This window comes from Amblyomma mixtum, chromosome 4, assembly GCF_055824585.1.
Source record: "Amblyomma mixtum isolate Tamu chromosome 4, ASM5582458v1, whole genome shotgun sequence".
NCBI lineage: Eukaryota > Metazoa > Arthropoda > Arachnida > Ixodida > Ixodidae > Amblyomma > Amblyomma mixtum.
Genome location: NC_143015.1, coordinates 37,190,920 through 37,216,022, shown reverse-complemented (window position 1 = coordinate 37,216,022; position 25,103 = coordinate 37,190,920). Strand labels below are relative to the sequence as shown.

Genomic DNA, 25,103 nt, shown 5'->3' with positions numbered 1-25,103 from the left:
TTAACCGCCATGGACGCTACATTGATTTTACGCTAGCATTTAAGTCATTCAAATCAACTTATAAAGAATTTTTACAGATCACTGAAGATAATTTATACATATAGGTACCCGTAAGGCATATGCAAACCTTTGGTTTTTGTAAATTTTCCCCGGTTTTCTGTCAGTGTCACCCATCACAAACGCTAATTCATGTCTTCACTAAAATGTGTTGTCGCGAAACCTAAGTTTTTTGTGTTGCTTCACCGCGGAAGTTTGTTTAATCTATAGCCATCATTCTGTGTTTATATGTATTTTATATTCTTCTGTCATTATGTATATCGTTTCAACAGGAGGAAAACCTGTATATGTATTCAAGCTGCCCACTGCTAATTTCAGACGGGAGACGAGGCCTTGTCAGGCTCCATGCCTTTCGCATTGTCTTCCACTTTCAGTTGAAAGAAAATAAAATGTTTCTCTCTCTCTCTCTCTCTCTCAGTCCGATCCGATGCTTGGGGAGTCCGAACTAAGGGCCAGAGCGAGGGACCAGCGCCAGAGGGAGGTGATCGAGGCCTGGCTCATATCCAGAGGAGGTGACTGGTGCGCGAGCAAACCATCGATTGCGTTATCCAAGAAAGAAATCTGGTTTCTGAACGGTAGCATTGGTTAGCCGCCTTTGTCCTTTTAGGTTTTCTCTTCCCTGTGTGCCTTGTTTTTCCGTACTGCTTTCTATCACTTCCTTGTCGCTGTTTTCACTACCTTTCTTTTTTTAGGTTTTACTTCTGTTGTTACCGGGGGCCCCTGGGGTGTTATTTCCTTGTTCTTGCTTTCACGCGTTTGACTCGGCGTTTGCCACGCTGACTTCCGTGTCTCAGTGTTTGATAGGATATTACATCCTGTTCTGTAGTTTTTCATGATTCATCCGGGTTGTGTAGTAGCTGCACATGCCTTCTCTTTGATTATCGGGTTGTGTGATATCTATCGGAGTGGTTTTGATGCTGGCTCTATAATCTTACGGCGAGTCATTATCTTCTTAGAATTCTGATGGCCTGTTTGTATTTAAAGCTCTGCCGTTTTTAATAAAATTTCAGTCGTTAGTTCAGCGCCAGTCCCGTTGTTTGTCTCTCTGCTGTCCCTGTTTTTTGCGCTGTATATTCCTTTCCTTAAGATCAGCCACCGACTAGCCCATACCAAAATTTTGGTCGAGGTAAAGCTTGCAAAGTATTTACAACAACCTGGAACAATCTAGGATCGGGCGGAGAATAATCGGGGAAATCCTGTCGCGTCTTGCATTTAAAATTAAAGATAATGCACGTGCCGGCAGCTTTTAAGAATGAACAAACAATCATTAAAAAGTTTTGCGTCAGTATGCAGTCACATCGAATCAGTGGGTTCCACTTCGCTGCTCGGCTGAGGCCTGTACAACGTCTGCACTGACGCGTGGTGATCTGGCGACTGTGATGCTAACCTCTATGGACGGTCGGCACGAAGCCATACACGACGAAAATAACAGCGGATCATGTGGAGTTTTCGACCCCACAAAGCTAAATGTGCGCCTTTTAATACCAGTAATTCGAAAGGCTACTGTCAAGAAGATCGTATCTGCGTCGTGAGTGACTACAACAAGCTGCATAAACAGCTGTTCGAAACTGCAGCCTCTGCCGCCGACCGTAAGAGAACCCCGATGAAAGTAGAGGGTTTCAATATCTGCTCAGGTGTAAAGACAAATCTTCTTGAACTGGTGGCGAAGGCGGGAACTGTTCATCAGTGACAAATACCTCGCGTAAAAAAAAAGGAGCAAGATCCTGGCACTGAAGGCACTGCTCTAAGAAGTTATTGTCCAAGGAATTCTAGCAGCAGCAGCTACTTGATTTACATTTGCAGCGACTGGCGTCCATGTCATCAGCATGTTGCACGATAGTGCACAGCTCAGTTCTTGTGCACAGTTTTGTCATAAGTTCCGCTTGGTGTTAAGTGCAACCTAGACCATAGTGAAAAACTGCAGTTCTTGGATGGCATGAGACGCACACAACACTTAAGAAGGCAAGGCGCGCCTAATCTAGTATCAGGTCATTCGTCCCAACCTCAATTTGTGCACCCTTGAGGCCTCCAAGCAGCGTGGTTTTTTCACCGTTTACCAACACCAATTAGGCAACTGTATTGCTTTGTTCAGTAGATTTCTTTTTGTTTTGCTCGTAAAATAATTTCCTTCTGCAAGTAAGGGTGCAGCGCCGCCTGCTTTTCCGAAGCCACCACTGACGACGCGCGAGACATGTAGAAAAGCGCGACTACAGCGCCGTTAGTTTCAACAACGTCCACGGTAGCCGCGCCTGCCAGCGAGCGTGTATGTGAAGCTCAGAGGCTGATTGGCGTAAGAAAGTTGCATAAATTGGTCTATGCATCAAGCATGCATTCTTTGCATTTTTCTCAGCACAAAAATGCCATTGTCAGGTGTAGCCTTTCAAAGCGAATATGTCGGGCGTCTGGTTGGACCCAGTATTCGTCGCAGCACTCATGATAAGACGCGAAGGGAGCCAAGTGGTGTCCGGTCTGTAGAAAGGCACAGCAGTACGTAGCTCATTGCAATTTCCTACGTACAACTATTTACACATGCTGCATTGCTGCGACATCAAACGACATGTGTGTAATTAAAGAGAATGAAGGTAAGCAAGTTTTTTTTTTTTTAAAGAATGACAGATGGCTTGCTCATGCAGTCACTTCCAAGTCAGGCTATGTTTTACGCTTGTGTAGTTTGTCGCGAGCGCTCAAACTTAATCGTGCCCCAACAGAGCATTGGTAAGCGCACACAAAAAGTAATCAAGTGCTCGCGGGAGCACGCCATCTCATTAATTAAAAAAGAAACTTTCCCACCTTCGTTCCAAATATTTACACTGATGTCGGTGCAATGCAGCATGTATAAATATTTCGCCTTTTACTCAATGAAATTGCTCTAAGTTACGCTCTTTTTGTCCATCTCGTTTACCGTATGTTTTGTTTTGATGTCTTAGAACTGGAAAACTCAAAAGCAGCAGATTTGTTCCTCAGTTCTGTATGCCTATCGCCCATCGCCGTACCAACTCGTGCAGTGTGCTGTCATTGGTGGTCTGACGTGCTGAGTGGTTGAAGTTCTTTCCGTCGCATAGTTGTCGTTTCCGTCGCTTACTACAGAAATTAATATACAGCTGTCAACCCGTCAACGCTGCCACTCACACGCCCATTGCGCACTTCGCGTCACGTAGCTTCCAACGTCTATTCGGCCGAGCATTGCTATGCCACGTGCTATCAAGTGCTGGAACACACTTGCGGAGTGAATTGCTACCATGCGCGACCGACTAATATTCAAAAACGCATTGACCACCTTTATGCGCCATGATATTGCATGTAAAATGCGTTCACGATGAGTAAGCTAAATCCATGCAGTGCCGCTATTTGTTTGCTGTTTTTTTGTGCCTCTGTATAATACGTTTTTCTTTCATGTTTCAATTACTGCTTGTAGTCCAATGTACATTTGTACCTCTCCACTTTGTATCACCTTTTGTATGAAAACTATTGTAACCCCTCAACTCACACAAAGTTCTATGTGTGGAACCTGCTATGTAATAGAATAGATTTCATCCACTTTTACTGGGCAGGGAATATATTCCACAGGCGGCAAATGGCAAACAAATAAAAGATCGAGAGACACTGAGTGCACTGCCCACCGCGAAAAGTGACGCGGCTGAAAGCGGTGACAAGTAAAGCAGCGAAAGCGGTGATTCAAGCCAAGCGAGCTATACTAGAGTTCTTAAAGGCGGCTTGATGGCTGAGGCTCAAGCCTTTGGTAGAATGCATTTCGCGCTTGCGTTTTCTTTTTAGGATGCTGACGACGATGCTTTACTCTTGTTTTTGCGAAGCTTGTTCCAGGTGTTTTATCCAAATTCAGCTAATCTGGCAAACTTTCCGTTACACTCTCCGTGCGGGCCCCATCAAAGCGAGGATTTTTCAATTCATGATTTGGCAATTAGCTGTCTTTGTCCTGCACAATCCTGCTCTGCCGCGTATCTCTCTATGGAGTATCTGTACGTATCTACGCTGATAGCTCACCTTTGGATTGCCATCGACTCCAGAACGGCACTTATGCTCGTAGGATGTAGTGCCTCTCAGAGTGCACCTAGAAGCGTGGACCATAGACGATGAGGACGAAGAAAACACTGCGTAAATGGAGGCCGCAAGCGAACGCCGGGCTGAAGCATCGGAAACTACGGATACCAGCGAGCCCACGAGCGAAACCAAGGGCGACACCGGAAGCGTAGACGATGCAGCACTCGGCAGCGAGTCGAGAGCAATGTGGAAAGAGTGCTCCGGGGCGACGGACGAGAATCCAGCTCTAACTGGCCCACCAGAACACCTCGGCAAGACGACGGCGCCGCGGTCTGCTCCACTCGGGAAAACACCCGGAGTGGGCAGCTTCCTCAGCTCTGCGGCTGCCGGCGCCAACCGCCGCGTTCCTGGGCCGGCTGCGGTTACAGATGTGCCAATCAATGCGCAGTTACAACGGGCCAAAGGTAAGATTCAAAACGGCATATAAAAGAGGGAGAAACGTTTTAATGAAAATCATAGAATTTAGCCGCCGTTCAAAAATCACTCGCATGCTACTCTGCATGGGGAAGGGAATTTAGGAGACAAAGACGAAAGGAGAGCGGTGCAGAATGTAAAATAAAACAAATATAAAAAGAAAGGATGAAATGCGGCCATTGAATGCGTGTCATGGCGCATCGGCGAGTAATGATGCAACGTGTGGAAGGATGAAGTGCATAGTCCGGAAAATGGGCTAACAAAGTTTACTCCATGGAGGATGAATGAGGGTAACATGCAAGGTGAAATTACAGCTTTTGAAGATGTCCAATGCGATTTAGATATGTGAACAAAAAGTTCAGTGCATGCCTTTGTTTCCTGAGGCCGGCTAAGGGACCTAAAACACCGTTCATTGCTAGAGGCACTGGAGCGAGCTTCTCCATGCAATGTTCATAGTGCGCACGCTTGTCAGCATACGCAGGACACTCAATCAGGATATGCTCCACAGTTTCGATCGGGGCGCAGTTGTCACAAAGCGGACTGTTCATTTGTTCGAAACGCTATCGCAAGCCGGTTGTAAATGCAGCTTTCAGGCGAAGTCGGTGATAAAGTGTTTCCAGATGGAGAGGAAATCTAGTTGGGAGTCTCGATCCGAGATTAGGGTAGACGGACTAAAGAAACTGGTAGTGATGTGTCGGCAAGCTCCAGAGCCGACAGATTTCTTCAGAAGTAAACTTTTAGCCATTTGAGATGCATGAGATTTCGTGAAAAAAGTCCGAATGTATCTACGATGTTGGCGGCATTTACGGGCCGCTTCAGCTGCTTTTTCATTGGCCAGAACGCCGAAGTTTAGTGGTATCCAGTTAAATGTTATGCAGTGGCCTGCGGCAATAGCCCAAAGGTGTAGATACCCGATGTAAAGGTAAACGGGCTGAGGATGGGTTTTCTTCAGCTGGTTGGACAGGATCTGCAGAGATGCTTTGGAGTCGGTAAAGATAACGTCTCTGCCGGCAGTTTGGTCCAGGATATTGAAAACAGCTTCTTTAATGCCGTGAAGCTAAGCTGTCGTAGGGATGTCTTCCGCTGCAGCCGGTAAGAAAGAAGATGGCTTTTTGAGGGCACATAACGGCCACAAGAAGTTGCTTGCGTAGTTGAAGCATGGGTGAAGATGCGGGTACGCTGCATATATTCTTCGGTTAAGTGCGCGAGAATAGCTTGCAGAAGCGCCACCTGTGGCGTGCAGCTCTTTGCACTCATGCCTGGAACAAACTGCGTCTCCTTCAGAGGCGAGAGTGTTCAAAAGGTCAGAGGCACTGGTTTTTTGTGGCTGATTATTAGTAGAGAAGGGCAGGAGCTGCATAGCTTGGCCAAACCCAGAGTTGGAGTCGGTTAGGCGGAAGCGGTGTAGGAAATGATTCTTCCCTTGGAGAACATGGCGTAGATACATACGCATAGTTTCCTGGGCAGCAATCACATCTAGAGAGAGGCAGCCTGCTTCTGCTACTGTTCCTGGTGCAGATGAGCCCTGGGAGGCCAAGGTGTATCCGCAGGCAGTTGTTCCTCACGGCCTCGAGAATGAATCTTCTTGCTTATTTGAAATAACCTTTGAAGCACTGGTAGACAGTAATGCAAGGTTTCTTCAACGTAGGATTTTTCAAGCAGAACCATTGATCGGCAGTTGCTGTCCCACCGTGTTCCCGCCATGAACGTGAAAACTTCCGATGCTGCACTGATCCTCTGGCGGAGTTTTTAATCTCAGGTGACACCAGAGATTGCCTTCTAGCACAACACAAGTAATCGCTGATTTCATGCATAGGTAGTGACCATCCAGCTAGGCGGAGCGAATATCGAGAAATTGTTTTTCTTGTGAAAGCCATGGCAACACTTTTTCTGACAAGAGACGAAGTCCTCGGGGAGCTAGGTACATCAGGATGGGCAGTAACGCTGTCTTAAGACGTTTCTGGGTAGTATAGCGCGAACGTGAAGCGCTCCAGATGCAGATATATTATGCATAAAACGTTATGTGTATTCCTCGCGGAAGGTACAGCATATAAAAAAATGCGCGAAATTGATGGCAGCCATGTACCACGCGACGCCGGTGAAAGTTAAAGAACCCAGTTGGTTGAAATTACTCCAGAGTCATCCAGTACCGCGTCATTCATAGCAAATGTCTAGTTTTGGGACATACAATCAGTGTACGAGAGCAGCGTACCAAGAAATGAGCGCACACTGTTCGAGGATGTCTGTCAACCAAGCAGGAGAAAAACAGCAGGAAAGGCAGATAGCAGGCAGCTGGTAGCATTGGTTGGTGTCTTTACCGACATATACTTTGTAGCCGCCAGGCGCTTCTCCCCCGTCAAAACCTGATAGTCCGCTGCGGCAATAGCTTCTGTACTATCATTCCTGCTCCTAGCCAAGTAGTCAAAATCAATCCGGAACCCTCCATATCGGACCCTCTCTCTCTCTTCCATCTTTCGCTCGCTCCTTCATCATCCTTGCCTTTGCGGCAAGATTCAGGCGTCTCTCCAAGAGTGATCCAGCAGACAAGGGAATGGAAAGAGGTGCTCGTTATGACATACGTGACGGAAGCCAATAGTCACCGAAACCAAGGAGCATACGTGATTTCTTTTTTCTAATTTTGTAGTTGTTATCAAAGGGAGAATAATAAAATCAGATCAAAAGCAACCACATGTCGCCGGTGGGATCCGAGCACACGACCACCGTATTTCGCGTCAGGTGCTTTTCCAACTGAGCTACGGCGACGACTTTCCAATCTTCTGCTCTGCGGGATATTTATGTGCATTTATATCATAACAGCTATATCCATTCCCTTACCTGCTGAATAGTTCATCGAAGGCCTCGAATCTGGCATTCTTGATGCCGTTATAGCAAAGAGGGTTCTCTCACAGCTTCTGTCCTCACCGGTGAACTACGTGGCGAAGGCGAAGGCAGCCCGCAAAAAACTATGCACAGGTAAAAATAACCAATTGGCAACAATTTTAAACTCATGACATCCCTCCCGTGCTATTGTCCGACGGCTATGCGGAGTGGGAAACACAGTTCACTAACATACAGAAACAACACACGCAAACACTTCACACCACCGACGAGATCCCCGCAGTGGACAATCACCTCCTGTATCTGTGGGAGGCGCGCCGCAGCTTTACAAGACGGTGGAAGAGCCAAAAGACGAATCGCAAGCTTAGAGCTCGCATTGAACAACTTACAAAGCAGGCTGCGGCATATGCCGCACAGCTCACAGACTCCAATTGGATAGAACGCTGCAACTCGGCAGCTCGTCAGATGAACTCGAAGGGGCCTTGGCGTCTCTTACGCAGCCTCATCGACCCTTCTCAAATGAAAGGGGAGGCGCAAAAACAGTTCCGGCAGGCTCTGCGCGGGTACCGAGGTACGACAGCGCAACTTGCGGACACTTTGTGTGAAAGGTATCTCTGCCGTACAAATGACCCCGTTGGGCCCGAGTACACGTATTCCGGCAAGTCAAATCAGGATTTAGACGCCCCTTTTGCGTTGCATGATCTTAAGGTAGCCCAGGCTAAAATGCGCGAATTGCGGCACTGAGTCGGGATCGCATAACAGTGAAACTGTTGGCGAAACTCTCAGGCTCGTCCTACCTCCATTTGCTATAATACATAAATCAGATCTAGGGTGGGTGTCCACTCCATCCCGAATAGAAAACATCGCTTGTAACTTTTATCCCCAAAGCAGGCAAAGCCGTGACTACGGACAACTTGAGACCCATCTCACTGACATCGTGTGTGGGAAAGGTCGTGGAGACGATGGTACGGGATCGCCTCTCTCCATACATTGAGGGTAAGGGCCTCTTTGCAGATACTATTTTCGGGTTCCACCCGCACATGTCTCCACAGGATGCCCTACTCCAACTACACAGGGGCATAATACGACCCACAGCCATGCAACAAAATGACAAGGCCATCCTCACCGTCAAATCTTAAGGGGGCGTTTCACAACGTTATACATGTACCACACTGTCTAAACTGAACACCACTGACTGCGAGGCGAACGTTTTCGCCTATGTCAGAGACTTTCTATCTGCGCGTCAGGCACTCCTCCAGATGGAGGACGAGGAATACGGCCCGTACTCTATGGGTACACGGGGTACACCACAAGGGGGCGGTGTTATCACCGCTCCTTTTCAACACCGGCATGAAGCACCTGCCCGGCCAACTGGCTCAGGTGGAGAGCATAAAACACGCGCTCTACGCAGACGAACTTACAATCTGGACCGCCAAGGGGAGCCTTGGGGACATTGAGGACCGCCTTCAGCAGGCCGCCTCCATAGTCGATGCATATGCTGCCGACTGTGGTCACAATATGCTCCCGTCAAATCAGAGCTTCTACATGTCCGGACAAATCACTAGGACAACACGTCTCTACACATATATCTGTCAGGCGGTCCCATCAGAGAAGTGGCAGAGCTCCGTATCCGGGGTCTGTTTATCAATAGCAGGCTTAGGCTGGACTCGACTATAGCGAAACTCAAGTGGATAGGTGAACAGGTAGGGCGCATGATCCACCGCGTTTCCAAAAAGCGGGGTGGTCTGCGTGGAAGGGACGCGCTACGGCTCCCCCATGCCTTCGTGACCAGCCGGATCATCTACGCCGTGCCGTACCTACGCACCACTAAACAAGAAGACGTGCATATTAACGCCATCATCAGAAAGGCAACAAAGCGAGCACTCGACCTCCCGGTGGCTACCTCCAACGCCAAACTGAAGGCGTTGGGGGTGTTAAACTTCTATCAGCAGTTTCGGGAGGCCCACCTCGTGAACCAATATACGCGGCTATCGCAGACGGCTTCTGGGCGCCGCTTGCTCAACCGCTTACACATACAACACACATGCATACCAGAGGGGACGGAGAACATCCCGGTGCTGTGGCGCCATATGCTCTGGGTCGCTCCGCTCCCGCGTAACATGGACACGACTTCACATGAGGGCAGACGACAAGCGAGGGCTCACACACTTGAGAGGAAATATGAATCTAAACAGTGCGTCTACTACGTGGACATCACAGGGCCGTCACCCGCGGGATTCTACATGGCTGCTGTAGTCCACCAAGGAATGAATGTCGATGGGCTATCTTTTCGGGCCCCCAATTCAACGCGAGCGGAGGAAGTTGCAATAGCTCTCGCTGCCGCCGATCCGAAATCGAAAACGGCTATCACAGACTCTCGCCGAGCATGTGAACACTGTCTTGAAGGTGAAATATCACCTTTTGCCTCCCTAATTCTACGACGGGTTCCTGTCGATCGAACTCGCACAAATGCAATCTGGGCTCCTGGCCACCAGGGTCTACGAGGCAATGAGGCCGCTGATGCGGCCGCCCGAGCGCTCACACACCGGGCTCCTGATCCTAGCTCTCCGAGCTCGAAAGCTCATAGACCGCTTCTGCGGTTCCGCAGTCATGGCCTAGTGGTTTGAGCGCCCGTCTCGGCTGCGGGAGGTGAGTGGTTCGAAACCCACCGCCGGGCACCCACCGGTCAAAAGGGTACAAACGTCCCCCGGCCTGGTGCTCGGCTCTCTTTAGGGGTGTAAGTTTGGGAGAAGCAAAAAAGGGCCACAAATTGGGCTTATGCCGCACGAGGCGGACTTATGGTTGCTTGGCAGGGGAACTTATCACTCATCCGCCAAGGCAACTGTTTGGTCTAAGACCCTTTTCCCAAGCATTTCACCCTAGAAGGGCCGAGCACCAGGCCTGGGGAAATCTTGTACCCATTAAAGAACCCGGTGGGTACCCGGCGGCACTGGGAATCGAACCCAGCACCTCCGGAATGCGAGGCGGATGCTCTACCACAAGGCCACGCTTTTTTTTCTTCAACATGGTATTTATTACAGTGATGTAATGTTCTATGTACATGAACTATATACAAGCCATTATGAAAACAGTGGTAAACAATACATATTCAAAAGACCATGCACTAGAAAAGGGGCAATGCAGAGCACATCACTAATAGTGAGTGCCACTCCGGTTCGTACTCAGTCTGGGCATACACGTCTCTTATATGAACACCCATTCTACTGAAGTGATCCTTTGTAGACACAACAGGTTCACAGTGTCTGTCCATCATGCGGGTTTTCCAGAGGCTGTGCAGTCCAATACGAAAGAACATGTCCAGGGGTTCATCAACAAATGGCAGCGCAGTGAGATAGCGAACAGAATGTGGAGTCAGATGAATTCTTTTTTTAAATGTGCGTTGCAGGATATCCCAGAAGAGTACTGCATCTTTGCAACTGATGAAACAATGCTCAATTGTTTCTGGTTCATCACAAAGGCGGCAATTAATGGTAGACACAAAAATGCCTTTTTTATCTAACCATGTTCTAACGGGCAACGTACCGGTGTGTAACTTAAAGAAAAAGGTCTTTGTACACGGCGAGACTGGCATCTTACGTACTCTTCTGAGTACGTCATGCCCCGGTAAACCAAAATACAGAGAGCGGTACATGGGCGGAGGGAAGAGCATATTAATCAAATCCTTATACAACTTTTTCCTCGACACTGAAAAAAGGAACTCAGGAGAAAAACGAACAAGTAGGAAACGGACAGCCAAATACACTTCTTGCATTATGCCCCACAAACACGGACGGTCACAAACATTGGAAGACACAATGAGGTTGGGTAAAACATGAACTAAATTTGTTTGCAGGAATGAACGTACTATTGGGTGTGTAGTGTCACGGAAAAACACGAAACGTGACACTATCTGTCGGACATACAGGTGAACTAGACCAAGGCCGCCAGCGCTTACAGGCCGGAAAAGGTTATCCCGCCTCATGGATTCAAAAGACGAATCCCACACAAAGGTAGCGAAAACCCTGTGAAAACGCTGTATAGGAAGTCTTGCGCAATGAATAATTTGCAGTACATAATATATTTTAGTGGCGAGAAACAGATTACAGGCGGTCGCCCTGCCAAAAATTGAGAGTGCATGGGGGACAAACGTTTGAGCATAGCGCTGGAGTTGACACGCGCTCTTTCCAATAATGTGCGCTATGCTTATAGGCACTCAAAGGAACGCCAAGGTACTTTGGTGGCCTGCATGTCCATGTTATACCAGCATATTCAGCAGGTGTCGAACCCCAGCTACCAAACCAAAGACCGCAACTCTTAGAGCGATTAATCCGACTTCCTGACACCGAACCAAAGTCCTCCGTTAAACGAATAACCTCATCTGTGGTGCTTCTCCCAAACGTACACCCCCAAAGAGAGCCGAGCACCAGGCCGGGGGACGTTTGTACCCTTTTGACCGGTGGGTGCCCGGCGGTGGGTTTCGAACCACCCACCTCCCGCAGCCGAGACGGGCGCTCAAACCACTAGGCCACGACTGCGAACCGAAGCGTGGCCTTGTGGTAGAGCATCCGCCTCGCATTCGGGAGGTGCTGCATTCGATCCCCAGTGCCGCCGGGTACCCACCGGTTTCTTTAATGGGTACAAGATTTCCCCTGGCCTGGTGCTCGGCTCTTCTAGGGTGAAATGCTTGGGAAAAGGGTCTTAGACCAAACAGTTGCCTTGACGGATTAGTGATAAGTTCCCCCGCCAAGCAACCATAAGTCCGCCTCGTGCGGCATAAGCCCAATTTGTGGCCCTTTTTGTTTTTCTCGCAGGTCAGACAGCCGGAAAAACCGGCATGTCTAGTCAGCTGTGATACTCTGAAGTTTTCTCTTCAGAACGAAGGATCGCTTACAGTGTTTGTCTTGAGACACGCTGGTTAGAGCGTACGAGTTTTGAGTCGGAACTCCTCACTTTGCAGTGAAACACGAACCACCTTTGCAGGCTGAGTGCTCGAAACTAGGTTGCCCCCGAAGGGGCGCAGCGGGGTTTACGGAGCTTCCTCCAAGCGCACACCCCTGAAGAAGCCGGGCGCCGGGCCGGGGGTGGCTTGTACCCATTTTTACCGGTGGGTGTCCGGCGGTGGGTTTCGAACCAACCACCTCCCGCAGCCGAGGCGGACGCCCAGACCACTAGGCCACGACTGCGAAATCTTAATTCATTACTGCGACAGCCACCGCCTCTGCCCGGCACCTGCCAAGGGGCTGAGTAAGGCGGAGGAGCGAACTCTGCGGCTTCTGCAACAGGAACTCTTCTCTGTTCTGACATCACCAAACACTTTGTTTGGAACATAGATTGATGCTGCCCGCACCGTGGAGAGATCTGCGGTATCTTTTACATGGTGTGGGCATGTACTCAGAATCCTCATCTTTCCCCTCCTCAACTGCTTCACACTGGTCTCTAGTAAAGCGGGCGCGAGACGGAGCCTCGTCGTGCGGTGTCCTGGACTAAGGATACCGACCATGTAGCGGGGTCTTCTGACCCCCCGATTGTCTTTGAGTATTAAAAAAGTTTTTCCCCACCGCCACCACCTACGTGGCACTCGCGGTAATACAGGACGTATACTTTAAACAGAAAGGAGTAAAAACGGAGTGAACTGTGCTCTAGCGCACACCCCTTTTGTAAGTGTGTGCGTTAAGGGACAGTTTACTTCCTTTTTACTCCCGTGTAGGGGTATTTGTGCTTCCAGTATACTACATTCACCGCTATGGACGATGGTGGCGCTGGTGAACACTATCAAGGTTCGCTTACACTGCGCATAAATACCCCCGAAAACTGAAGATTGGACAGCTATCGCCGAAGCTCAGTTCATAGGCCACCTGACATTCGGAGGTCGTAGGTTCAGATTCCAACTGTGGCATGTGGTTGTTTTTTCTGCTGCTTTTATTATTCTCCCGCTGATAAAAACTACAAATAAAAAAAGACATCTCATAAGCTCCTTTGTTTCGGACACTCTTGGCTTCCTGTCCAAGAGTGAGGCAGTTGAAGCTGCCGCGGTGGCTCAGTGGTAATGGCGCTCGGCTGCTGATCCCAAAGACGCGGGTTCGATCCCGACTGCGGCCGTCAAGTTGCAATGAAGGCGAAATTCTAGAGGCCTGTGTATTGTGCGATGTCAGTGCACGTTAATGAACCCCAGGTGGCCGAAATTTCCGGAGCCCTTCACTACGGCGTTTCTCATAGCCTGAGTTGCTTTGGGACCTTAAACCCTCTAAATCATAAATCATAAAACTCTGCACCTTTCTAATCCTAGAGACCATTGATTTTAATCTTCTGGTAGATGACGAAAAATGTGGGAACAATACCAATAGAGTCTTGATTATGCGCAAAAGAAAAGACCAGAAAACACAAAGGAAGCACATGCGCCAAATCGGCCGATTTCAATTCGATATGCGTCAGGGGTTTTTTTTTTTTCATTAATGCTTGCGCTCGCTTATACCCTCAGCTACTTAGAGCTCTCCAACACTGAGTTCAAATGGATTGTTGCTGTTCTGCCTTTTGGACTGAAGCTGTCACTTTGCTCTGCATGCAAGGGACCTCGTGAGCACATTTCCTCTTTAGCCGACCGTGGTATGATTCCGAGTAACGACAATCACACCGTATAAGCACATGACATGTGCGTGTCAATGCGTTTTCAGAGTAGCATGTGTTTCTCCGACCCTCCGGTAGTGTACCGAGGATAGGCGGATAGCAGTAGTGCAGTGCAGGATCGTCTCTATTTCGTATTGGAGGATTTTATTCGTTTTGAATACTAAAACAAGGAGCGTACCGGAGGCGCCCGAATCAATGAGGCATACAATTGCCACTGTTGCTGCCACAGTGCTTCCTTGCAGGAGGTATGAAATCATTTATTTTGGTGCGCACACGCCAGTCGTACAATTGCAGTTTGCCCTTGAATCATTTGAAAAGTATTTCTTGCAGGATGATTGCTGTAGAAGACACCATTGGGCTAAATTATGCTGTGAGCATGGAATCCGGTTTGTCCAATGCTATAATTACGACCGCTCTTGTAATTTATCACTCGGCGCAATTCTTGTGCACATTGCATGCAGCAGAGCGACATCACAACTGTTTACTGTTAGCTTTTACCAGGATCAAATCTATATATGCGATTCATCATCAAAGACGGCGCTGCAGAGATTCCTACAGTGGAGTACCTTAATGATTTTCGACGCCGAGAGCTCTTCAGTGCCTGAGTTTCTTCTAAGTTTTCTACTTGAAATTTCTAGCTTGCCAGGAGTAGCAGTAGTGAGTTTCTGTATAATGCGATTCCATTACTAGAGCGTTTGATTTCCATTGAACACTCTTCGTATTCCGCCCTTCACACAGAAAAGCATAGTGCTTGCGCGCATATGCAATATTGCCTGGAAAAAGAGGCTTAGCAATTAGGAAACTCGTTTGTGCGGTGGCGTCCACGGTGATATCCGTCTCCTGCTGAATCTGCTGGAAGTGTCCTTGCTTCCTTTTACCTGTATTTCCAATCGCAACTCTCCGCGTGTACAACAGATTAGTGACGTAAATCATCATAATTATTTTCAAAACACAGTGTTACACTCTTGCGTAAATCACTAGCAGTTGCACAAATTCCGATGTTCACTTTGTGTCTATTCATGCTTCGAACCGTGATATTTAACCGTGATGCTGATCCAATATCGTGGAGCGGAGTATTCCATCATCATCACCACCAGTCTGGTCCTACTGCAGGGAAAAGGTATTTTCCATGTCTACCCAATTAACCATGTCCTTTGCCAACTGCGGCCACCGCATCCCCACAAACTTCTCAATCTCAAATTCTGCCGCCCCCTGCTACGCTTGGCTTCTTTTGGAATCGACTCCGTCATCCTTAAGGACTAGCGGTTGTCTTGTCTTCGCATTACATGCCCTGACCAAACCCATTTCTTCCCTCCATGTCGACTAGGATGACATTAACACGCGTTTGTTCCCTAACCCCTTCTGCCCGCCTCCGGTCTCTTAACGTTACACTTATCATTTTCTTTTCATAGCTCACTGCGTCGTCCTTAACTTAAGCTGAACCCTTTTCATTAGCCTCAACGTTTCTGCCCCATAGCTGAGCACCGGTGCCATACCGCTCCTGTATACTATTTCAATTATAGGAGTAGTTTGGTTTGGTTTATTGAGGTTTAACGTCCCAAAGCAACAAAGGCTATGAGGGACGCCGTAGTGAAGGGCTCCGGAAATTTCGACCACCTGGGGTTCTTTAACCTGCACTGACATCGCCCAGTACACGGGCCTCTGGAATTTCACCGTCATCGAATTTCCGCCTTCCTGGCAGAGATCGAACCCGCGTATTTCGGGTCAGCAGTCGAGTGCTGTAACCACTCAGCCACCATGGTGGGGCAGTTCTAGGTATAGTATTTCAGGTGATTACAGATATTTGGCTAAGAATTGCAGGCACCCCACTGAGGTACTGATGCAATACTGAGCGGCTTCACTGGGTCGTTATGCAGGTATCGGTGCAAACCTTGGCTCTGGATTCTCCGATGAGGCCGCACGCAGGCGAACCATCTTCGGCTTGTCCCCGGCAGCCTACGCAGTGGTCTCGGCAATCATCATCGCCCTCGTCACGTTCGTTACATACGCTCTCGTTGTTTCCGGTACACGACGCCTTCCCTCCGGTTCAAGGATCGGAGCTCGTGCGGCCAACCTCACCAATGCATCAGTTCCTGCATTCAGTTTTGTGTAGCCCGCACTGCCGTTTTGCGAACTTACATCAATTCTTCCGCAGCGCATCACTTTCTGCCGAATCATGGTGAAAAAAATTATTTGATTGCAAAGCGTTTTACTGCTTTCTCGAAAGATGATCTCTTACAACAACGCACTACACCTTCTCACAAGGTAAGTTGGTGAATTAGGTAAACTGTAGGGAAAGATTCAAGTATCCCTGCACAAAAGGTCTCGTGCTTGCCAAAAATATCCAGGCAGTGGGTTTGTTTATTTGCACTGCAGCGAAGCACTTACGGCAGTCCTTAAGTTATGAATCTGTGAAAGGAAAAGAGAAACATTGTCCCAATATTCGTGGTCATTTTGGTCCTTAGAGCTGTCGAAAGGGTTTTGCTATACGGCTGAGGAGCAGGGCCTGTTGCTTCCTTGCTTTCGGCAAAGCGTTCACATTTGAAGAAAGCCATCAGTCATTAAAACCGAAAGAAGGCATACTAGGGATTATTCTGTATGTCGTGTTGACAAATGGGAAGTTTGTAGTGTTTTTTGTTGTCGTTGGAGACACTGCATTGAAAGGAGAAGAAAAGCCAGTAACGGGGTGCTGGCGGGACCCGAACCCACGACGTCCCCATGTACTGCGATATGGTGGCGGCTGCCTTCTACTTCCAGTTTTCATACTGTGTGTAGCCAAGACTTGCCTGTGCTAAACTGAACCACCCGAGAAAGTTTGCCAATGTTGACTAAACGGCCTCGTCGCTCGTATGCTTCGTCTGGCATCCTGAACAGAAATCGCCTCTAGTGCGGACGAACACAAGCTCGAAACGATATTTTCTGCACAAAAGGCACTTAAAGCAACAGATTTCATTCAAGAGGCATACTAAACGTCTTATTGGTAGTCGCCTTTTCCTATCCTCCCATCTAACTTTTTAATCTGGCATGTCAGTAGCCTTACAGTCCGTGTCCATGCAACGAGTTATGCTACAGGCATCTTGACTTTTTAAAGACGATATGCGGAGCCTTTTAGTATTTTTTTCTAATCACATAATACACCGCAAATCAAATGTCTAGGCCCTATATACCACATTTCTTTCAACGCTATTTAAAAATCTTCAAACGCAGCACATTCATTAACCTGAGTCGACCTGTTACCTTGTGTTTGGCGCTCTTTGGCCTCAGATACTCTTGCGCCATTAAAATCTACCATCATCAGCGCGCCACCACGGACCCAAGCACCCACGTTTAGCCATGCGTGGCATAGCAGTATCCGGGGAAAGGGATCCTGGTGGTTGAACCGATGCCGAGAATTTGGACCTAAGGCCCCTCGGCGTAGGGAACACACCACTTTGGCCTCAGCTTCCTGTAGGCGGCACCTCCAGCCTGGCCCGACCGGGGGAGATCGGCAGTCGCCTTTTCCTGTCCTCCCCTTCATCTTTCACTTTCCTATCTTCTTTCTCACAACTCCTGTCGCCTCCTTCCATCTCTGTTTTCTCACTTTTTATAGGCGGCTAAGGTTAACCTTGTGTGGTCTAACTACCCTGAGTTGCCCCATATTTGGATATATTTGAGTATACGACTGGCGTGGGTAGGACTCGCTTGCAAGTGCCCACCCGGTCCTCTGGTTGGGTCCTTGGCGGGTGGTTGTCACCGCGGCCGAACATTACATATATTTTATGCCTCCCCTTTTCCACAAAATCATCGCCCTCACAGAAGAGCGTGGAACGTGGTAACTGACCTCTTTAAAAAAGTACGAGGTAAAAAAAGAACGAGTCAACTGACTTCATTAAAACAAGTAGCACAAACTCAGGTAGAAGAAAACACAGCAAGAACTATGCCCTCTTTCCTGGTCTCCAAATGTCTAATTGATGTCTTGGGTCGAGGCTACAAACTATAAAAGAAATTCTAGTGGTGACCTGTGACTAGAGCTCAAGGACATATATCCGAATACTCGAAACTTTTCAAAGCATTGTCATTGGGGACATCTCAGTGTTAGTCAATGCACACCCATCTTTAAACACTGTCCGCGGCATAATACCTGAAACAGATTTCATCCACCTCACTAAATAAGCGATGCTTGATGGTCTCAGAGACCAGAATGTCAAAAATGTGCATCGGATGAAAATAAGGAAGAATACCAACAAAACATGTAGTCCTGAATTCGAACTCGAGCGCACTCTCGAAATCCATAAAAGGACGTTATTTGAAGATAAAAGTCCGACATTGCATTTCAAATGCGCGAATAAGTTTCAAATGCCAAAGGTACGGTTGTGGGTCACAAAGTTGCCGTGGCCGAGAAACTTGCGCGAAATTCTCCTCAAAACAACATGCTTCTGAAAACTGTCAAGCAGCTGCACTACGCCGCCCAAGCTTCCAAGCTGATCACCCCGAGTACTCATGGTCGTGACCCTCATGGAAGAACGAGAAAGATTATAACGATGAAGACACAACAAAATATCACTTTTATGGAAGCGCGACCACTATACCACACAAAGAACACCTTGAACTTTATCGAAAAAACGAACTTCGTTGATATGATGTGCAGTGGCGGTGCACCGCACAGCATTGCGGCACCTGCCCAGGCCACTTTCACCGAGCCAATGGCAGCGCCATTCACGCTCCAGTCACGGACAACGAAGGCTGCTCTTCCATCTGCAAACCAAGGAGCGCCGGTCCTAAGGTATGCACCCCGCAGGACTTCCCCTGCCGAAGGAGACCTGAAAATCAGACACCCACGGCTTCTCCGTAGTCCTCCAGCACCTCTAGAGAAGTGATGGATGTAGCACCCAGTCCACCCGCTTTACAGCTTGCGGAACAGCTGTCTTGAGCAAAAAAAGACAGTGCCCGGATAACGGGCCCTGAAAGGAAGTAAATTCCGTCTATTCCAACCCAAAAGCATACAATAGTGACCTTTGTGGTTCAGTGTAACTGTAGAGAAGTGATGACGATTGACAGTGAAATACAAAGTCTAGGGTTAATGTTGCCTCTAGCTTTATGCCTTCAGGAAACCAACCTTGGTTCACTACATGTAAATATCCTTAGACATTATTAAAAAATGACACTGTTTCAGCCCTGGTTAAACCTGGTTGTGTTGCGAAAGCAACGGCTGCCTGGCTACGCTTAGGATTCTTTTGTGGTTAGGCGTGGTTAGGCGTGGTTAGCGCCGGTGACGGCGGCGTCATCTGGCGAAGCGCGGTGGCGGCAGCTGCTGCGGTTGATATGCGAATGCTCAAGGTCATTCGTTAAGTCGCCGCCACGGCGAAAGTGCGGCCACGCTGAAGAGGCGAGACGGTGAACGAAGTGTTCCTTTCGCAACAAAACTTCAGACGCGAGCGCGAGTATGCAAATAGACTGTCAGGAGACGTCGCAATTATGATTCAAAGCGGCGCGCCTGCTCAAGAAATCGAACCTAGAACAAAACTTGAGGCCGTTGCGGTCCCCATCGTCAGGTATAGAACAGTAACAATATGTACTGTATACATTCCTCTACATCTCGCATTAGCAGTCCAGGGTCTAGAAGACCTAATCGATGCACTTCCAAAGCCAAATCTAGTAGCTGGGGATTTTAACGCTGACTTCCCTTTTTTTTCTTGGATGCGAACGCTGTGGATATAGGTCATAAGAACGGTAAACTGGTCTAGTTGGTAGGAATTCATACTGAAAACTGCGCAAAACTGCGCTGTCTCACTGTGGGTAGAAGATACATATATAGGCCTCTTCACTGAATAAAAATTCAGTTGATAGTCTGCGCCCGTGTCGTGCCTTCTCGTTCTGTGTCTTCGTTTTTGCGCAGTTTTCAGTATGGATATAGGTGCTAGATAACTGAAGATTTCATCCTGAAAAATAATCTATGTCGTTTAAATCCAGAAGAGAACATAATTTTGCCCAAGCTCCGGAGAAATGAGCTTTCTCGACCTAGCTTTCACATCACCGTCTATTTTCAAGAATCTTAAATGAGATGTTTTAAATGACCACCTGGGAAGCGATCACTTGCCTTCTGTCATCAGGCTCTCATAGTGTACTCCTGTCATCTACACAAGACCATGGCGCTCGAAAATCCACCTCGCCGACCTGTCACTTTATACAAGAAATGCCACAAAAAGGAATTTTCTGCAGAGCGCGGCACGGAACATGCGAATTTAATGAATGGTTTACTGCATGCGTAATATAAGCCGCAGCACTAGCTATTCCATATACAACAGGACTCGCACAGAAGAAACATAAAGTATGGTGGAAAAACACCAACACAAAGCCTGGGGCACTATCCGTCGATACCCACTGCAGACAACTTGCTCGTGTTTAAGTAGATAAGGCTAGAGCAAGATACATTCGAAGAAATGCAGAGAAAACCTACTTCAGTAAATGTGTCACAAAAAAACAGTTCAATGCCCTTAAAGAAAATGTGGCAAAAGTTTCGTAAATTCACTGGTGACTTTACTTCTTTCACCTTTCCGCTGTTGACGACACCCGGTACATAAACATTATTAGAAGAGCGGGCGATTTTATTGGGCGGGCATTTTGCTAAAGTCTCATGGTCGTGCATCCAAACAAACACATCCCAGAAGCAGAAAACAATGGCATAAAAACGAAAACTTCCATTTGGAGCACGCATGTATGAGTACCACAACCAGCCTATCACAATGCACGAATTAAATACTGTGTACCCTCCGGCAACAAGACACCACCAGGTCTCCGCAATAAAATTCAGTTGGAAGTGCAGCATACGTCCTGTCGCACGTGTGTCTATTTTGTCCCCGTTTTGTCGTGCTGCTACGTTTTCAAGATGGACCAATACCAACTGGCCGAAACTTTGGTGCTTTTGCATAGTGTAAGTTAGAATCACTGGAAATAAAAATGAAGCAGAAATTGAAACTTTTTTTCTGATAATGAATGTAAAGTAAAAGTTAATAAACAACACTATGTTACACGTCCCCTGAAGCGTTGGCCACGAGAAAATCACTTTAAGGTGTTACAACCTATTATTATTACAGGTACTGTTGTTGTTGTTCTGACTGAGAGAAGGATGAAAAGGAAATTGCACGGGCCTGCCTACTGGCTCGAACCAAGCCACCACCGCTGCCACGTGCAGATAGAGGAGAGTTAAGAGATCAGAGGAAAGAGACAAAGGAAAGAAAAGACGCGCGTCGCAGCCACTACTGCGTCCGCCGGAGCGGACGCTGCTGAAAAAACAGATAAGCGGCCGAAGCCGCGCTCGCCGAAGCGAGGACAGATACCCTTTTAGGTACTGATGTCTAGCGCTACTCCTTTTTTCCCGATGCAGTAGAAATCTGGAACCAACTACCAAGCGACGTTGTGGACTGAACAGACGTAGAAAAATTTGAGATAGGTGTGAACACGTTCCTGGAGGATTGCTGTGCAAATCTGTCATTCTATGTTATTAAGTGTACTTTAGCGAAGAGAATTGCGCTTGTATTTTTATGTTTCCTTCCCTGTAATGACCGTCATACACAGGGTTAGCAGTATGAAAAATAAAAAAAAACATTGGATCGAGACAAGGCCGTTTGGTATATCCCAGTGGTATGTGCCTTCACATTGACACATTTATATAAGCAGCAAACGCCGCATAAGGCGTACTACTAGAATTGTTTGCACTGCAAGAAAAATACGACACCTATACTGCTTTTAATAAACTGATGACTCAAAATTAGAGATCAGTGTGACGACCCGCATGGGGAAAATGCGAAAGCATTGACGCCTCAAATTCGACGCCTTAATTCCTTTTCCGTCCACTTACCATATACCCGTCGAAACCATTCAAAGATCCATAGCTATTGGTTCTAATTAATTATCTATTTCTAACCTTATCGGTCAACGATTACTACCCATTTCGTTGTTCGAATTCGACGACTTATTTGCTTTTTCGTCCACTTACTATATACCAGTCCAGACCATTGAACCTTCCATTGCTTTTGCTTCTAATTAATTACTCGAAATCAACGAAGTATTTTTAACCGATTACTCTGAGTTTCATTCAGCTAAGACGTTTCAATCCACTTCGAACTTAATTTTTTTTGCTCATTTTGTAAAATTCTCTACTATTGCTTGCCGTCCGCGCTATTTCGATATTCCATTTTCACATTTTGACTAATCATTAACTATAATTATTTGCCTAATCATATTACACACAACTTTTTGTTCGCGAATCATCCTCACGCTGTCTTCTATCAATGGCAACAACTTGTTTGATGCTACCTCGTCCGAGAACGTGACAACTGCTGCGGACACGTTTTGCGGACACGTTCTGGTGGCTCGACCCCGTCGACAGAGCCTAGAAGTGGGTTCGCAATAATAGAAACACATGTTGGAAGTGCAGAAGTCCAAGGCAATACTGAAAATTGATGCGGCTTCCACAGTGTGCACCAGTTTTCACTACCAACAAATAGTAAAAGAGAACACCAAAAATAGCATCATCTACACTGATTCCCTCAGTATGCTCAAAGCCGTGCACTCTAGGAATGCTGCTAAGCCCAAGACAGGAAACATCATACATAACATAGTTAAAATCACTGAACACAAAATAAAAAATTCTGATATGTCTCCAGCCGTGATGGTATATTGGGCAATGAGAAAGCAGATGCATGCTCTGCACAAACACGATTTCGACAACTAAAGCAAGTCACTGCACACCTCAGATTCCGGAACGTTTGAAGTTTATGTACAGTAAACTGAGAAATTAGTGGCAGACCACATCAAAGAAGAAACTAGATTATTCAACAACCAACCAATTAAATTAGAACTGTTATTTCTATGCCTATCTTATTTTAGCGCTCTGGAGGAGAGTTACCTGAGGTCGGTGTGGTGCTAAAAAAGGCAACTTCAGGAGAATGAAAATCAATCCAGACATCAGGAACGTTTCACAAAAGTTATTTTATGTCGACTAGGCATTGGACACACACAACTTCCTACTCAACACAAGAGAAGCCTTTCTGTGAAATGTGTGGTGCTGCACTCACAGTGAACCACATTTTAACTTCGTACATAAAACTTGAACTAAGAAAAGTATTTCACAGCATTTTACAATGGATGCTGGTTTGGTTTGGTTTATGGGGTTTAACGTCCCAAAGCGACTAAGGCTATGAGAGACGCCGTAGTGGAGGGCTCCGGAAATTTCGACCACCTGGGGGTCTTTAACGTGCACTGACATCGCACAGTACACGGGCCTCTAGAATTTCGCCTCCAAAGAAATTCCAGCCGCCGCGGCCGGGATCGAACCCGCGTCTTTTGGGTCAGCAGCCGAGCACCATAGCCACTGAGCCACCGCGGCGGCTACAATGGATGCGTTCGATTACACCGTATGTTGCTTTTAGGTGATCGAGCACTTGATTTGTCAGTATTTTTAAGTTTCTCGAGGAAATCGGTGTTGTAAACAAACTCTAGTTATCAAAAGCTTCACATTTAGCAGAAAACCTCAGGTTAGCAGAAACCTTGGGTTTGGTTCATTATAGCCTCAGTTGCTTTTCCCCATTAAACTGAATATATCTAAGCGTCTTATCAAATAGAAAAGAATAAAAGCTTCCAATACATAAATGTACTAATCAAAGCTACACTACCGCAATATAGGGAAGTTATTCATCTCTTTCATTCACTAATCTTAACAAAGTTACACCTCATCGCAATCAACTGTCATGGAATAAAGTTCAAAAGGGTTGAAAATTGGGCGAGTTGGTACGAATTCATACTGGTATGGCACCACAAGGAATGTCATGCATGGAACATTCCTTTCACGTGCAGAACATAGGGCGTCATTACACGCTCCACCCTACATTTAATGATTCCGCGAATCAATACACAGATGTAATGCCCCTCCACAATAGTGTCACTATGGAGTGATTTCTGTGGCGGCCCTTTGCTGAAACTAGAAACTGCTTTTATTTTCATTGTTTTTTTACTTGCTGAATTTTCTCTCAATTTCTCGTAGAGGTCCTAGCAACAGAAATGCAACTTCGCACCATTATAGCGCAGCCACTGATACCCGGGTGGCTTTAGACTCCTCGGGCTGCTAGTTTGCAGCTTTTTCTCCTGCCCCAGCTTTTTTCATGCGTATATTTTTCCTGAATACAATATACATTGATTCAAACGGCTCCCGCTACTGACTTGGCGTTCCAAAGTGCCTATGTTATTCCATTGCTCTAGAGGAGAAGTACCGGAGGTCGGTGTGGTGTTCACGTAGCGATACCGCGGCTACGACATACGCTCATTACAAAGTCCTGAAAGGGAACCACGTGGATGCTCACTTGAAAAATAAAAAGCGTGCATTGTGTCCTGCCCTTCACAGAACGCGCTTGGGTTGCGCTCCATATCCAGAGTAGTGGCGTCCAAGCTGAGCAGTGGCGCTACAGCTCATGCCGGTTAGAACGGGTAAATTGACCGCGCCTTCGATCGAACGCTTAAAGCAACATCGGTATCTAACTGTGCCAATCTATCGGCAGTCGTTCCTATCGCGATTCATATTACATTATTGCTCACCTCTTTACGACGGAAATAATTTAGAGACGCATGAATATACTATAGCCTTTGAATGCAAACTACAGCGTCAACTGTTCGCGTTCAACAGCTCCGACGAAGAAGTATATTTAGTTCCATACTCGAATGTATTAGATAACACAACATCGAATCGGCTGGCAGTGCGTAACGCTAGAACTGTCTATTGAATATTATTCTCTCGAAATTAAGGACAAGCGCCTCGCGCATAACAGATGTTATCGGCAGAGGCTCTGTAAAGCTAAGATTTATTCCAGTTAATCAATGCACATCCGCATACGCGAAGAATGCTTTCAGAAGTAGTAACGACTTCGGAGAGGATAGGCCTCATTTAAATGCCTAATCTACGCTGCGGTCAGTACAAACCACCCTCATTAAAAAAAACACCTGAATCTCTTGCGTGGCATTGCACACATATACCAATAATAGGACTGAATGTGCACGCGACGCACATGAGCGCTCAGCAACTCTACTATCGCTTTTCGAACGACCCACATGTTCTGCTACAAAGTCCCTCTACCCTTGTC

The 25,103-nt window shown here is 47.1% G+C and overlaps 1 protein-coding gene across 1 annotated transcript; it reads left to right on the top strand.

Moving 5' to 3' along the window:
* The first annotated feature begins 4,174 nt into the window (after positions 1 to 4,174).
* LOC149346240 (uncharacterized) lies at positions 4,175 to 16,105 on the top strand. Its single transcript, XM_089585362.1, has 2 exons — positions 4,175 to 4,520; positions 15,870 to 16,105. Exons 1-2 carry the CDS (start codon positions 4,175 to 4,177, stop codon positions 16,103 to 16,105), a joined length of 582 nt encoding a protein of 193 aa, XP_089441488.1.
* The last annotated feature ends 8,998 nt before the right edge of the window (positions 16,106 to 25,103 follow it).